The 14,009-nt window shown below is 48.8% G+C and overlaps 2 protein-coding genes across 2 annotated transcripts; one reads left to right on the top strand and one right to left on the bottom strand.

The window, feature by feature from the left end:
* Window positions 1–965: 965 nt before the first annotated feature.
* Window positions 966–2,394, top strand: PEX2_041420 (uncharacterized protein; the record flags this gene model as incomplete). Its single annotated transcript, XM_016741417.1, has 6 exons — window positions 966–1,140; window positions 1,199–1,317; window positions 1,371–1,432; window positions 1,490–1,515; window positions 1,574–1,923; window positions 1,978–2,394. 6 exons carry the CDS (start codon window positions 966–968, stop codon window positions 2,392–2,394), a joined length of 1,149 nt encoding a protein of 382 aa, XP_016603609.1.
* A 2,253-nt stretch (window positions 2,395–4,647) lies between these two features.
* Window positions 4,648–13,491, bottom strand: PEX2_041410 (FMP27 family protein; the record flags this gene model as incomplete). Its single annotated transcript, XM_016741416.1, has 3 exons — window positions 4,648–4,699; window positions 4,758–4,858; window positions 4,924–13,491. 3 exons carry the CDS (start codon window positions 13,489–13,491, stop codon window positions 4,648–4,650), a joined length of 8,721 nt encoding a protein of 2,906 aa, XP_016603608.1.
* Between the last annotated feature and the right edge of the window lie 518 nt (window positions 13,492–14,009).

The following is a 14,009-nucleotide window of genomic DNA, read 5'->3' as shown; positions in this document are numbered from 1 at the left end:
AGTGTCTATTTTATAACCAACAAATGAATACTTTGTGATTATGACAATTCCATTTTTGACAAGTACTATTAAAGACATTTCCATTACCCTTTAACTCCGAATTCAAGATATATTATAGAAGCAGATATCCATCCTAAGTTTTTCTTGCCACTCTACTTCTGCCGAAGCCAATGTACGTTTTTTTCAAATCCCCATGCCTCATTTTGAAAGCAAGGTGAGCAAGTCTATGCGAATATTCATTTAACGTTGTATGGACAATATAGTAGTTGTGTTGTACAACATGCGATGTACCTATGTTGTACTCCGTACATTGTGCTATATATAGTGCATTTATGAACAAGCATAAACTCCCGAGGTCAACGGCCCCAGTGTCGGGATCGGCATTTAGGGGGACCGACATGACTCCGGTTTCCTTCCTTGTTTTCAGCATATTTGTGCATATTTACACTCTGACTTATATTATGAATGTCGACATGTTTACTACATACTGATATCGGTCCCAGTTTCCTTTTGCATGAGATGCCATATCTACCACATGACTACTGCACAAATAACTCATATTTTGTACAAGTAAATAAGACAGGCAATACGAAGTATACCAAGTAAGACATAAAAATCCGCCCAACGTGGTTTGATTCAAGCCAAGATAAGCCAAGAGTGTGTGTTTGGAATGACATCAGAAGGCCTTATGTCAGGTACCTCCCGTCCCAGCCAAATTAGTATGGCAACGGATGTACCTGACTCCGTTGTTTCCGGCCAAAATTTCCCGACTTTCAATTTACATATTCGCCTCTTCTTCACTTTATTTTCTTGGTTTCTTTCTCTCTGGAAATCCATTCGGATTTATCATTACATTCACGCCATGTCCTAATAACCCCTTATTCCTTCATCAACCCCTTTATCGCGTGTCCCCCCGAACCTATCAACAACAGTAACCCGCCATTATCGCCATTATCGCCACACCGATGGAAGAAGGAACCGGCCCAACACCCTCCGAGCCTCCTCCGCTCCCATACTCGTTACATACAAGGAAGAAGTCAATCGCCTTTTTCTGGACTATCTTTGTGATTGATACTTTGGCTCAACCGTTGATTCTGTATTGGTGTCTTTGGTATCTCACCGATCTTTCACCCAACTTGGGTATGTCTTGCGCGGTGGTACAAATACACCTGTTCAGGTTGCTAATTTGGATATTCAGTCTTCTCGATCGTCACTGCCTCACTTGGTGGAGTCTCGGTCTTTGAATACTTCTACCGCCTTCATAATTTATTCCGCAAAAAATCGCGCGCCCGACCCCTAAACTCCCGCGTATCATGGGTAGGTTTCGACCTAGGATTGATCATGGACTATTAACTGATACCTCTCGGTAGCTGGATTTCTTCCAAATCAACTTCACAATTGTGTGGTTAATTCTGGCCGTCGAATTAGTCGTGTAAGTCTAACGCTATGCCATAGTACAAGGATGAACAATGAGCTAACAAATCTGCAGTGGATCGGTACCTGAAGAACCATATGGTTAGATCAACCCATTATAAGATTTCGCGCAATTGCCTCATACTGACCGCTCGAACAGTGCGCCTTATCGCCATGGTCCTACCAACCGTCATGTTCTACTTCGGCATCGTCTACCTTTCCCTCGACATTTTCCGTATGATGGGCTTCAAGGCTCCGTTCCGAATTTCTTCCACGCCCAAAGGCTCCGTTATGCCGACTGCATTGTACGCGCTTATTGAGGATGTGGTGGCAGTTGACGGTGGTGGTGGTCAGATATATCGATATGCCCTTCGAACCCGATACCTATCGAGTCCTTATTTCCGCCGTATGCTCTTCGAAATGAACTGTTTCTGGAGTGGAGGATCTATCATATGTGCGGCCGCCATTACTGCGGTTGTTTTCACGGTTCAGGAAAACGTTGCATTCACGGTAAGCGGTAATCAATTCAATCTCAAATTTCATTCAGGCTAACCTGCCATACAGTTGGGCTGGACCCTTCCGTTTGCCTGGGCTATTATTTGGACTTTGATCACAATCCCCTGGGTTCAGAGTGATCTACGTCGTGAGAAGAAGGCGTGGGCAGAAAATCGTGGACAAGGCGGCATCCGTTGGGTTGACGATATCAGCGCTCCCACTGCACGTACCCGTTTCGCGTCCGTCCAGGCCAATGTCTGGCCCTGGACTCGTGATAATCAAAGCCCCCCCTCGACATCATCCGACCATCCCGAGAAAGTGCCCGATAATGTCCCCAGCGGAGTCTCCGATGGAGCTCATGATGTTTCTAATGATGCCTCCAGCAGTGCCCCTCGTGAGGGTTCTCACGTTACCGATGGAACTTATGATGGAGCAACTATTGGCAGTCCAACTGCCGAACCATCCACGGAGAAATTATCCGTGTAATATGTATGATTGATGAATATGTTCCTTTTTGCTCTTTTTGGTTGCACGTGAAAATGCATTTTGGGAGAGGGCTTTTATAGATTTTGACCTTGTTTGGGTTTTACTCCGCTGCGCAGGCTAGACTCGTTGTATATAGATACCCTATGTTTATTGTCTGGGAAGAATGGAGGTTTGTTATTGTTTTATCTAAAATCCAACTGCAACCTTGACCTGTTTTCCTTCCTCTAGAGAAAGAGCATACTGTGCGAAAAGTCCCCGAAAATCCGCTGAAGCCCCGTTCCTAGTCAATCTGACGCCAACAGCCTTGCTACACTCACACCCTCCACCTAGAGGTGTGACGGGAATGGAGCATGTCAAAGATTGCTCAGTCGAACACTGGGTTGACAGTGTCCGACAAAGTACAAAGATCCGGTCAAAGTCTCTCGGAATCCTCAACCAAACGCAAAAGAGCAAGCTCAGAGCCAATACCCACTCAAAATATCAAAAGATCTCTCAGAGATACTTCCAGTATATTGACCATGGTCTACCAACCCCGCTCCCATCAGCATCTTATCGATTCAGTCTCAATCTCATGCAAAGTCTGTCCCGATCCCGTGGGTAGAAAAGAGCCCACAGGATATTAAAAAAAGGCCTTAGTTATTCTACAACACCTTTGATACGGTTTATTCCTGGTACTGAGGGCCCAGGGTCGATTCCGGCAACCCAACTGCTGGAGGATTTACGTCCAAATATTTCTGCTCCCCCTCAGTCCTTCCGACAAGGAGAAGATTACTCAAATCAGTCAAGTTTCCTTCGATGGCAAAACCGAGGGTGGCAGTTCTGTTTGGTGGATCGATCGGGTCGTTTTGCCCTTATTAAGAGTGGCTATCGGTGACGCTCCATTAGAAGCCTTGCTATGGTATTTCCGATGGTTTACAATTGCTTCAATTTGGTTTCTGCTACTGGATCTCTAGTGGAGGAAAGATAATCAAGCCCCTTTATCTGCTTCATATCGTACAACAAGTTATAGACTATAGCATCGATATTGTTCTAGAGTTTCCCACAGCACTGTGGAAATCTCAGTACAAAGCAGCAGGAGCAGAGTGCAATGATATGAGCCACATTAGCGACATACGTACTAGTGGGAAACTTCTAGGCCCGGGCTTTGGGGTGAAGAAGGTAGCTGCGGATATCCTCAAATCCTAGATAGAGCTTGGGGTCTGGATGGCTGGTTATTTGACGTGGGTAATATGCCATCACAACAAAAACACCGATGTTCCACCATTGATAGGTTGTACTGTGCATGGTGAGTGCTGGGAGTTTTATATTATCTTCGGGGAATGTAAAAAGGATGACAAAAATGAAGTCGACATCCTCGTGCGGGTGGTATGTATCCCGAATTATGCTGTGCAGCTTATTCTATACTTACAGTCACTCTGCAGAATGTCTGGGGGCCCCTACCTGGTCTTTCTGGCTTCACTGGGAATAGTTCGTCGGCGATGAACCTCGTCTCCACACTCCGGAAGATTGTCGATTTCACAAAGGCTGATTTTATCGCCAAGCTGGTGAACGCGGTTGCTTAAAGGGTCAGAATGAATGGAACACTACATACATTGATAGAAGGAATATCTCCCCACAAAAGAGTATATTGCTGTTACACCCCGATTTAAATTTCTCCCCGCTGTCATTCTTTGATCAAACGCTTGCCGATCAGTGGGGATCTTCGGAAATGATATTAGCCTACGACGTCAGGGAAGTTCGGTTTCCTTTTTATCTGAGTATTCATGAGTAAGAAGGTATTTAGTTGAATATATAACATTGGTCTAGACTAGTAGAACACTTAAATTTCTCCCGTAGTCTATATCGTGGGCAAGGGAAAGCCACCGGTGAATACATGTATAAAGAAGATCAATAGCCACCTGTCCCAGCAGGAAACAAGATGTCGGCATCAAAAGGATAATACTAAAAAAGATTATAAGAGAAACGGAAAGACCCCTCTCGCTCTATGGCAGTGTCCTCAGACAGCCCAGGTAATCAAAACACGAAATTTCTCCCCGCCATAGACACACCGAAAAAATATGAAACACACGAAACGCCTATGTACGGCCCGATGCAGGTAGAGGGTATCTAGGAGACACGAGGGGCCTGGTAGAAATAAGGTGGTGGTGTACAAAGGATCACAGTAATTTTTAAAAGGGCGTAGAGGTATTAGGCAAAATAGCAACGGCGAAAAAGAAAAGGGGGATATAGTGCAGTGAAGATGAAGCAAAGCGATCATTTCCGGAATGTCAACTTCCGGCCGATGCTGCGAATTGTTTTGATGTGACTATCCGAGTCAGTCAGTTACTTTGCTTTAGCGATTGACTCGAGAGCGGAATCCATACCTGTCATCCTGATCATTCTTGCCAGATCGAATCGTAGTCACGATATTACCAGAGGTCATCGGCCTTTCGGGTGGAGGGGCATTGACAAATCGACGCGATGCCTAAAGATTATGTGTTAGCATTCGGGAATATTCACGGTGACACGATGAGATGAAGGAACACGAACCTCCCAGCGAGAATCCACATCCACCTCACTGGCGGACCGTGTGTCATGGAGGGTGGGATCGGAATAATTTGTGCCCTGGACGTCTGAGTCCAACGAGGTGGTCCTAGCCAATGGCGAAGCATTCGACTGCATAGATTTGCGTGAGCGTGACTCCGAGTAATCACTGTTAGAGTCGTAGCTGGCCAGGCTCTGGGCTTGGCTACTGCTCGGATTGATCATGTTGGATGTATTTGGCAGGAGTTGAGAGGAGCTTGCCAGCTCACGGAAACGCTTTTGTTGCTGCTTCGAGGGTCGGTGATGGGAGAACTTGTTGCCAAGAATAGCAGGGGCATGCGAGATAAGGGCTTTAATCACATCTTTCTTGAGGCGCAAGGCAAGATCCAGGTTCGACCATGTCTTGTTGCTGTACTCAAGAACTGGAAGGCGGAAGACGAAATCATGGAGATCCTCCAAGTTGTGCTCTCCTTTGCCCTTGTAGCTCATGCAGAGAACCACATCATTCACTTTCACGCGTGCGAGGGTCATGAAGTTGGAGGCGCGGGAGATCATTTGGGATAGGTCGTCGATTGGCTCTTTGGATTTGCCGCCCTTGTTGGATACTTTAGTCATTCCGAACTTCTTGCGGCTGTCTTCGCCGGCACTGTGGCTAGACAGAGATCTTTCAGTGGGCTGTTTAGTCAACATGCGCAGACTATCAGCGGACTTCTTTTTGCTGAGACCACCTGTCGTAGAGGGGCGGCCCGTTTTGCGCGCGGTCTCTGATACACCCAGTCGGTTACTGTCCTGGTGGATAGGTGTCATCACAAGACCTTTCAGGTGCCCACTGCGATTACGCGACTTAGTCTCATCTGAAAGCGACAGTGTAGGCTGGAGTCGCAGTTCGATAGAGCCCGGTCCCTTAGAGATGGCGAGACTGTCCATGGACGAGCTATCACCATCGATGCTAGTTGAGCGTGTCAGTGGCGCGCCATTTGAGCTTTCGTAATCGTCTTCCTCATCCGAGCCCTCAAGTGGCTTCATGTTCTTGATCATGAAAGGCGAGAAACCACCAGCCTCAAAGGCGCTAGAGCCCACATTAGGGAAGATGTATTCGAATACTTTCTGGCCTAGTTCGCGCTCAAGCTGAATCTTGAGAGGGAACATTGAAACTTCGAAGTTGTCAAGCACGGGGATACCGGCAACGGCCTCCAGCATGTGCCATTTGACACGCAACATGAAGTCATCCAGTGTGCGTGCACCGTCGAGGTAAGGTGCGATGATTTGAGGGTAGATAGCGTCCGGAAGTAAGTTCAACCCGAATAGTCGCTCTATGGATACCAGATTGTGGTTTGAGCCATCAGTATTGTCGGTCCGTTCGTATGAAGCATTGCGCAGCTGGAACTCAATCAGGGGCTCAGAAGGCTCCTTCATCAGGTGCCACACGACTTCACTCGCCGATATGCTCCAACGTAGTAAGCCATGGACACCGGCTGCCCTGGACGAACTTGGTTCCATTCGCCGTTGGGAAGTTGTGATTGCCTTCATCATGAAGAAAAGTTCATCCTCACATTGAGACAAGTCGCGTTCAAGAGCCAGCCGATCCTCCCAGCCCTGTTTGTCCAGGAACTTGGCATTGATCTGGAAGTACTCTTTGATCTCCTCCAACTGGCGAATGCGTGCTTGAAGCTTGAACACCATTTCCGGGGCGCCACGAAGGTCACTGAAGTCGGAAGTGAGCATGATCCTCTCCAAGCGCTCATTTCGGACCTTTTCGAGTGGTTCGCTGTAGAGCATGAGATCCAGGACAATGATGTACATAGAATAATACTCTGCAGAATCACAAATCGCGCGGAAATGAGGGAAGTCCACACTGATCGAGTCTATGCGGTCTTCTTGCTCATCAGGATGAGGCCCTTGCTGACCCTTTACCACCTCTTCGTTATACTTGAGGCGGAGGTTGTTGAACTTGTCGTAACGCAGGGTGGCAGAAGTCTTTTGCACAATACGAGAGAATCCAAATGGATTCAACTCGAAGTCGAACATGGCTTCCAGAGTCAACCACGGCGGCCACGCTGATCCGGGCGCGTTGCCGTACTTATTGCCAGCATAGAATTGCAAGTTCGCCATCAGTTTCTTCTGAGTGGCAACGAAGAACTGGGCACCGTCCATTTCGAGAGAGAAACGGCGCTGTATCAAGCCGCTTACATCGTCCGAGACACGCGCTTTGTCCATGATGGACACGACCTTGAGCTCCATCCCTTTAGCGGCAACAAGCAAGACCGACTTCTGGTTCTTTTCACTAAGAAGCTGGATTTGAGGTGCAATGAGACGCAAGTGATAACTGTTCTGGGGAGTAAATTCCGGCACGATATTCTCACTCGAATTATCCGAAGTGGGAGACGATTGGGTGTTCGAGTCTAATTGGGGGTTTGATTCCGGTGGGTCGTTCTCTTCGACATTCACGTAGCGCTTAGCATCGTTCAGCAACTGTTCGATGCGTTGTCCAACCTCCTCCTCCTCCTCCTCTTCTTCATAGTTCGAGGTTCGGGTTTGCGTCTTAGACATTTTAGGCTGCTTGCGCTTGTTCTTGTCCTGTTCCTCGACGATATCAAGGATAAATTTGACAGCGCGGCGCGACATGTAGTAAATGAATCCACGCCGCTGGCTCACTTGATGACTGTAACGCAAGACGATGTTGCGGAGCGAGTTGTTCCATTTGAGCTGCACATTGTGGATCATGAAACGATTGTTGAAATCACTGGAGAACTCATCGTTGGCCGACGAGTAAAGTCCATCCAGGCCTGAAGAACGGCCATCGGTTGTGGAGTCGGCATCCTGACCTGTTCGTCCTGTTCGGAAAGAAGCAGTGCTAGGCGCAACGTGTTTGCCAAGTGTGTCACCATACGGCGTCCGCTCGTCGCGTGTGATGTTCCTTTCAAGGCGATTAAGAGTTGTTGTCAGGAACCTGCGTCGTCTCGCCAGAGACTCGGACTGGCGAAGGAATAACTCATGCTCCGCTTTCAGGTCTACGTTGTTGTCCACGTCTTTCATGAGCTTGAGTTCCATTTCCCCAATTGTGCGTTCATAGTTGCGAATTTGGGCCTCGACGATTGCAAGGCGGTCTTTGACCAACTCAATCTGAACACGACGAGGATCGTTGGTTTCAGACATAACACACTCGTGAGTCGGTTCGTTTCCAAACGTGCTGTAGCCCGTTTCATCGGGTCCAACGTCACCATGATCTGTGTTGCGGGAGTAGGTGAAGCGCGGGGTAAAGGCCAAAGGTAAGATCTGGGTACGAGGGTTCGACTCCTGTGGAAGGATCCAGTCCGGCTCCACGAAATCATCCATGTCGACCCAATCCAGGTTGTGATCAGGGATTGTGAACCGAGACAAGTCAACTGATGGAACAGGCTGCTGGAAGGAAGAAAGGATATCGTCCTTGTTGCGCTCAACATCTTCCGGTGTTGTCCCTTCAATGCTGGCGGATACGGCGCGGAAGTCTGCAGATTGCATGTCAATTTGGGCTTGATTAATACGCATCGCGCTTGTCCTGGTCTGTTTTGAACGGCCCGCGGCATGTGTTTTAATCTGCTCGCGACGTTGGTGAATATCAAGTTTCAAGCAATCAAGGCGAACTTTCAGACCAGTGGCCGTAACAACTCTCTCTGCATAATCTTCGCGGTCCTTGTGTTTGTATATGTGGGCCACGAACAGGGGTGCGAGAAGAATCTTGTATTTGACAGTTGCCAAATGACGATTGAACTTTTTGCTCGTCTTGGTGACTCCTGGCCAGAGCGGTCCTTGGCGGACAGGAAGCGACATAATGCCTGAGAAAAGGGACCACCAATTGAAGAAGTGGGTGAAGAATCGCGGTGTGAGGTGAATAGTGTTGTAGCTCGAAGATGGTTGAACATTGTCGACAGCCCAGTCTCTGTTCTGCGGTGCAATAATCGAGACAGAAAGGTGGATATGGTCACTCCGGAACCCACGATAAGCATCGTAATTAACACGCTCGGATGGTTTGACGAATTTAGGGTTCTTGAGAACGACCTCATAATGGGGTCTGAAGGAGAAGGACCTTGCATCGTTGTCAACATCCCGCTCGAAGACGAGACCTGCTGCCCATTTGACATCGCCAGAGAGCTTCATGACAACCTTCTTGAAATGAGCAGCGTTCTTCTGCTCGCTAGACGCAGAACTGTTATCCAGCTCCTCCGTAGTCGCCTCGTTTGCCCAACGTGCTTCGGCGCTGTAGTCGGGGATAGCCAGCACATATTCGCCACTCGTGACAGTCATGAATTCCATGGGATTGTCGCTGGTGTGAACATCCAATTGGACATCTCTGCGCCAGCACATGACAAAGCCGCTTCCAAAGCCGGTCACCACATATGGATCACGAGAGCCCTTAAGCCGCAGATGTACATCACCATCTTCCTTCCAGAGAACCTTAATCCGGGAATGAAAGCTGAGTCGGATCTTGTCCCAGAAGCCCACCCGCTCCGAGGGATCAATTTCAGGCTTGGTGAAACCCTCGATGATCTTCATCATGTCTTGGATGACAGGCTGGTAGGAAACACCCCATGAAATGCTAGTCGGCAAACTTGTGTTTATCTGGATGACAGGGTCTGAGTAGGTCTTAACTGGTGTAACAGAACGCCATACGTGAAGTTTGAACGCATCGCGGGGAGACCCGTCGGACCCTTCAGACGCAGGAACGAGTTCCACAGGGACCTGTCTTGCGGACTCATGGTCACGCCATTCCTCTGCAATGACGAAGTTTGTCCGCAAAGACCAGCTGGGAAGTCTTGGGGACTGCCCTGGGCGCAGGGCTGGAATGTGCAACAGATCTAGAGGATAATCTCGTAGGTTGACACGGGCTTCACCCATTTCCAGGTTGAAGCTCATTGGGATGAGCAGGCCATATTGCATGGACATGGGCATTCCCTTTCCGATTCGATTCAAGTAACTGGGGAACTCATCGATGGCAAATGAGGGCTTGTCAATAACAAGATTGACATCACTGATCAGAGCTGACAGTAGACCTGGTCTGTTCGGGATGGCAAGAATGGTTTCGGTCTCCTTCACATCTGGAGGAGGTTCATCTGCACCAGAGAAAAGATTTCGAACTTCTTTGATAGAAGTACCCTGGAACATGAGAGCTGCATCGATCTTCTCTTTCCAGACTTGGGCATTGTACTGTTGAAGTCGGCCCCAAGCAGCATCCACAGAGATCTTTTGCTCTGATGAGAGACAGGTCGCGCCCTCGGTATCATAGCGGTATTTCCGACCTCTCCCACGTTCCTGGGTGCTAGATCTCGGCCGCTCATCAGCACTTCTGCTTCGCCTTGTTTCATGGCTAGTTCGCTCGCTACGCAATGTACGATGGCTCGATTTGGCTCGTAATCTGGATGTGGCGCGCCGCTGGTCAGATTCCTTGACTTTGTGAGATTTCAGTTGAAAGGCGTCTTCCCGGGCCAATCGTTGAGTCTGTTCAATCAGGCCAACTCGATAGATGCAGCCCAGTTTCCACTCAAAGCCATCGTCCTCCAGCTCAAAGAGCAACGCTTTACTGCGAAGAGATATCCTGGGCACCTTCTTTGGGCCCTCTGGTTCTCTCTTGGAGCCAAACTCTTTGCAACCCTCCTTGAAGCGATGATGCAATTGTTTGAAAGCCTTGGAAGTGTTGATAAGGTTATCAAAAATGCGGTGCATCACCATATGATGAGGTACACCAATTCGGATGAAGTCTGTCCAAATATCAATCGATTTTTCTTCAACCAAGGTGTTGCCATGTTTCATCTTCATTTTTCGGAAATCCAGCCTGACATTGTTCATGCTACCGATTCTTGCCCAAATACCCTTGAGCTTAGGTGCCTCTGCATGGAAGCGAACAAGACTGGCTTTAACATAAGGGGTGGAAAGACGTTGAGAAGCACCAGCAAGTCCGTAGATCTGAATCATTATTTGAGGATCGCTCGGTAGGTTCGCCTTCAGCTGCACAACCGTTGCCCTCATGTCGTAGGTGACCAGCTCCTTCTTTGGGGACCATTTGTATGCCGGAGGCGGCGGTAGCGATATGCTTGCAGGCGCCCTGGGCTTGCTTTCAGCAGACTGCGAGTGCTTTTGTGGCAAAGGTGTGAGCACGTCTTGGATCACAGAAATGGCAACACCAAGGCAGTAGAACCGGTACAGTGAGTATTGAAGGTATATGCCTTTGAACATGGAGGTGACATGCAGAACCGGTCCGAGGCGATCACTGTGGGTGCTCAGCGCAATTTCGAATCGAGGCATAGAGAAGAATGGCTCAGGTTCCAGATAATCTTCCGATTCAATAACAAAGCCATCGAAACCACGCGCGTGGAAAGCCAGTCGCCGACCATCTGAAGCGCCGCGTTGAGTGTGAATGGCCTTAGGAGGCGATGTTGGGGGAAATCGAAAGGGCGATTCATCGCCAATAGTGGAATGGCTGGGAGTACGTCGCCTAGCAATGCTTCCGACATTCTTCTCCGTCTTCTGGGCTTTGTATTCCGCCGTCCACGATTGTAGTTGTAGAGAGACACCGCGAGATATATCAGAGACGGTGCTGTCCACACCAGCGACTTCCACGCTGGACCCTGTGGCTTCAAACTGAAATTGGAGTAGCCATGGGGGAACTCGTCTCAGCACGCTTGCCTTTTGATCATTTGCCGGCATTGGGACCCGCTTCTGTGATTTCATCTGCGTGATGAATTGCTGCAAGACTTCGCGGATTCCACGGTTTACATCCGCATCAATCATGTGGACTGAACACTCGTTAAGGCTTCCTGAGGCGACTACACAGACCTCTGGGGTGGCATTCAGATGAGCCTTCAGCTCCAAATTCTCGTTCGTGAGCAAATTGTGTTTATTGCCTGTTGGAGTCTGGTAATAGAATTTGTGGGAGGCGACCCGGTAAATGGACGATAGGGAATAGTGGGCACCGCCTTCGGATGAATGAGAGGATTCGATATCGAGTGAAATGGAGGAGATCGAGGAGATAAGGAGGTTGTAATCATCGGGAGTACCAGACTCTTTCTCGATTGGGAGAACAAACCGAACCACAGGTTCGTGAACAGAGAGCTTGATGGTTGCCTTCGGGAGTAATCGAGAAATCAATCGATGGTTATCTCGCTTCTTTGCTCGAGGAGAAGAGGCACGACTTTGTGCCAGTTTCAGCAGCCTCGAAACATGTTGCGGCTGGAGATCAACGGAGGGTGATGTGACGACCAAATTTGCGAACAGGACATTTGTGTTTCGCTCTTCGGCGTTCTCATCATCCAAGGCGCTCACAGTCTTCGAGGGCAGTGTGGTTTTGATAGTTGTCGTAGCCATGGGGACATATAGAATGTTATCAGTCTCGCCCGATTCGTCATCTAAGCTGACTGAAAGAGAGATGGCAGCAAGAAGAGCCTGGTGGGCAACGTCATTCCGCCGGAAATACATGCGATGCTCCGGGCTCTTCGGGTCCATCCGATGAAGATCAATTCCAAGCTCATGCGATACCACATTCAGATATACGGGTTTTTGCCCTGCAGACAGAGATTGGATACCCTTTGAGACACGGAAGAAGCTCAGAGCAATCTGTATCTCCTGTATACCACGAAGTAATGAGCTTGCAAACTCCTTTGAGTCCGCCACAGTCTGTACAATGGCATCGTCTCTGCTCCCAGGCTTTTCGAGTTCGTCCACAAAATCGGCAAATGACATCTCCTCATCGGTCTCGGTAGTCGCTGGCCCTTGTGCGGATTTCTTGGCCGGCTTGATGCGCTGCAATATCGCGTTGACATCGTCGTATGGAATATGCATTCGTCCGATTTTCAGGGCCACCGAGGCGTCTCTGAGTCCGTCCAAATCTTTGTACAGAAGTCCATGAAGGTTCACGCCCACATTATCCAATATCTCGGTTGGCTCCCGGCCATCGACATTGAGTAAAACATTTTGAGCATTCATAATCCACTCGGCTGGGCGTTGTTCGTGCGACATATCCTTCTTGCGACGAAATAGCTTGCCCCGTTCCACCATCTTACTCCGCGTATCGACAGAAAGGGAAAGTGATCCAACCTGGATCTGGCCGGCGTTGACAATGTGAACGATTGTGTCGGTAGCAGTCAGATCGACGAGAGCCAACCAATTGATCTGCCGGTGTAGCCGCTTGACACGTTCCTTGATTCGCGTTAATGTCCTCCATGTTTTGCTTCTTCCGCCGGTTTCAGGTGTGGCACAGTCTTCAGATGATTTAGAAGGACCAGGGTTCTCCAATATGCCGCGGGGCGCTTCGCGTTTTCCTTGCCCCAGAGCCGTCGACTCCACGGTCACCTTCAGTTCTGCCAACCGAATGCTGATCCATGTTGGCTGGGCAAATGACGGGGGATGTAACGACAATCCAAGGCCGCGGATTTCAATGTGTATTCCTTCCTTCGGAGTGTATGCGATTCGGCGCAGCGAAAAGTAGCCGATCCGTTGAATGGAGATTCCCGTCGCGATCCGGACGATAGCGAAGATGAAAAAGGACGAGAGGTAGAGGAGGAGGAATCCCACGAGAATCGAGGTCGGGTTAAATAGGGTCATCGCGGTTTGCGATCAGCAGGGGGCTGATCTCAGACAGGCAGTGTCGACTCGCACATTGAGGTTATGTCGGGATTCAATTGTACTGTTAATTAGATCCCCGAATTTCTATTGTCCGTCTGGTTGGAATCGGTGATTCCAGACTCCAGAACAGCAGCGACTTTATCCATCAAAGTCTCAGTAGAATGAGCACTTCAGGCTGATTCAAACAGAATGAGTGTAGGCGAATCATGCCGGGGGAGAATTAAAGGGTAAGGGAGAATGAGACGTGGGCTACCGGACAGATCGGAGGAACTGGCCAAAAAAGCGGAACGCTAGTTATTTCTCCCAAAACCAGCTTCTTATATAATCGCTCTGACCTATTTATTTATTTTCTTATATTATACTGTCGAGCATTTCATATTTCAATCTAGTATTCCTACGATGTTCCTGTATTATCCTATATAGTTGTTCATATGTTCTGGTTGATCGACGCGCGACCCAAGACATTCCCAAGGTTCAGGGGAGATCATTGTGTCAGC

This window comes from Penicillium expansum (genome assembly GCF_000769745.1).
Source record: "Penicillium expansum strain MD-8 chromosome Unknown contig142, whole genome shotgun sequence".
Classification (NCBI taxonomy): domain Eukaryota; kingdom Fungi; phylum Ascomycota; class Eurotiomycetes; order Eurotiales; family Aspergillaceae; genus Penicillium; species Penicillium expansum.
The sequence above is the reverse complement of the archived record's forward strand: the minus strand, read 5'-3'. Positions and strand labels throughout refer to the sequence as shown.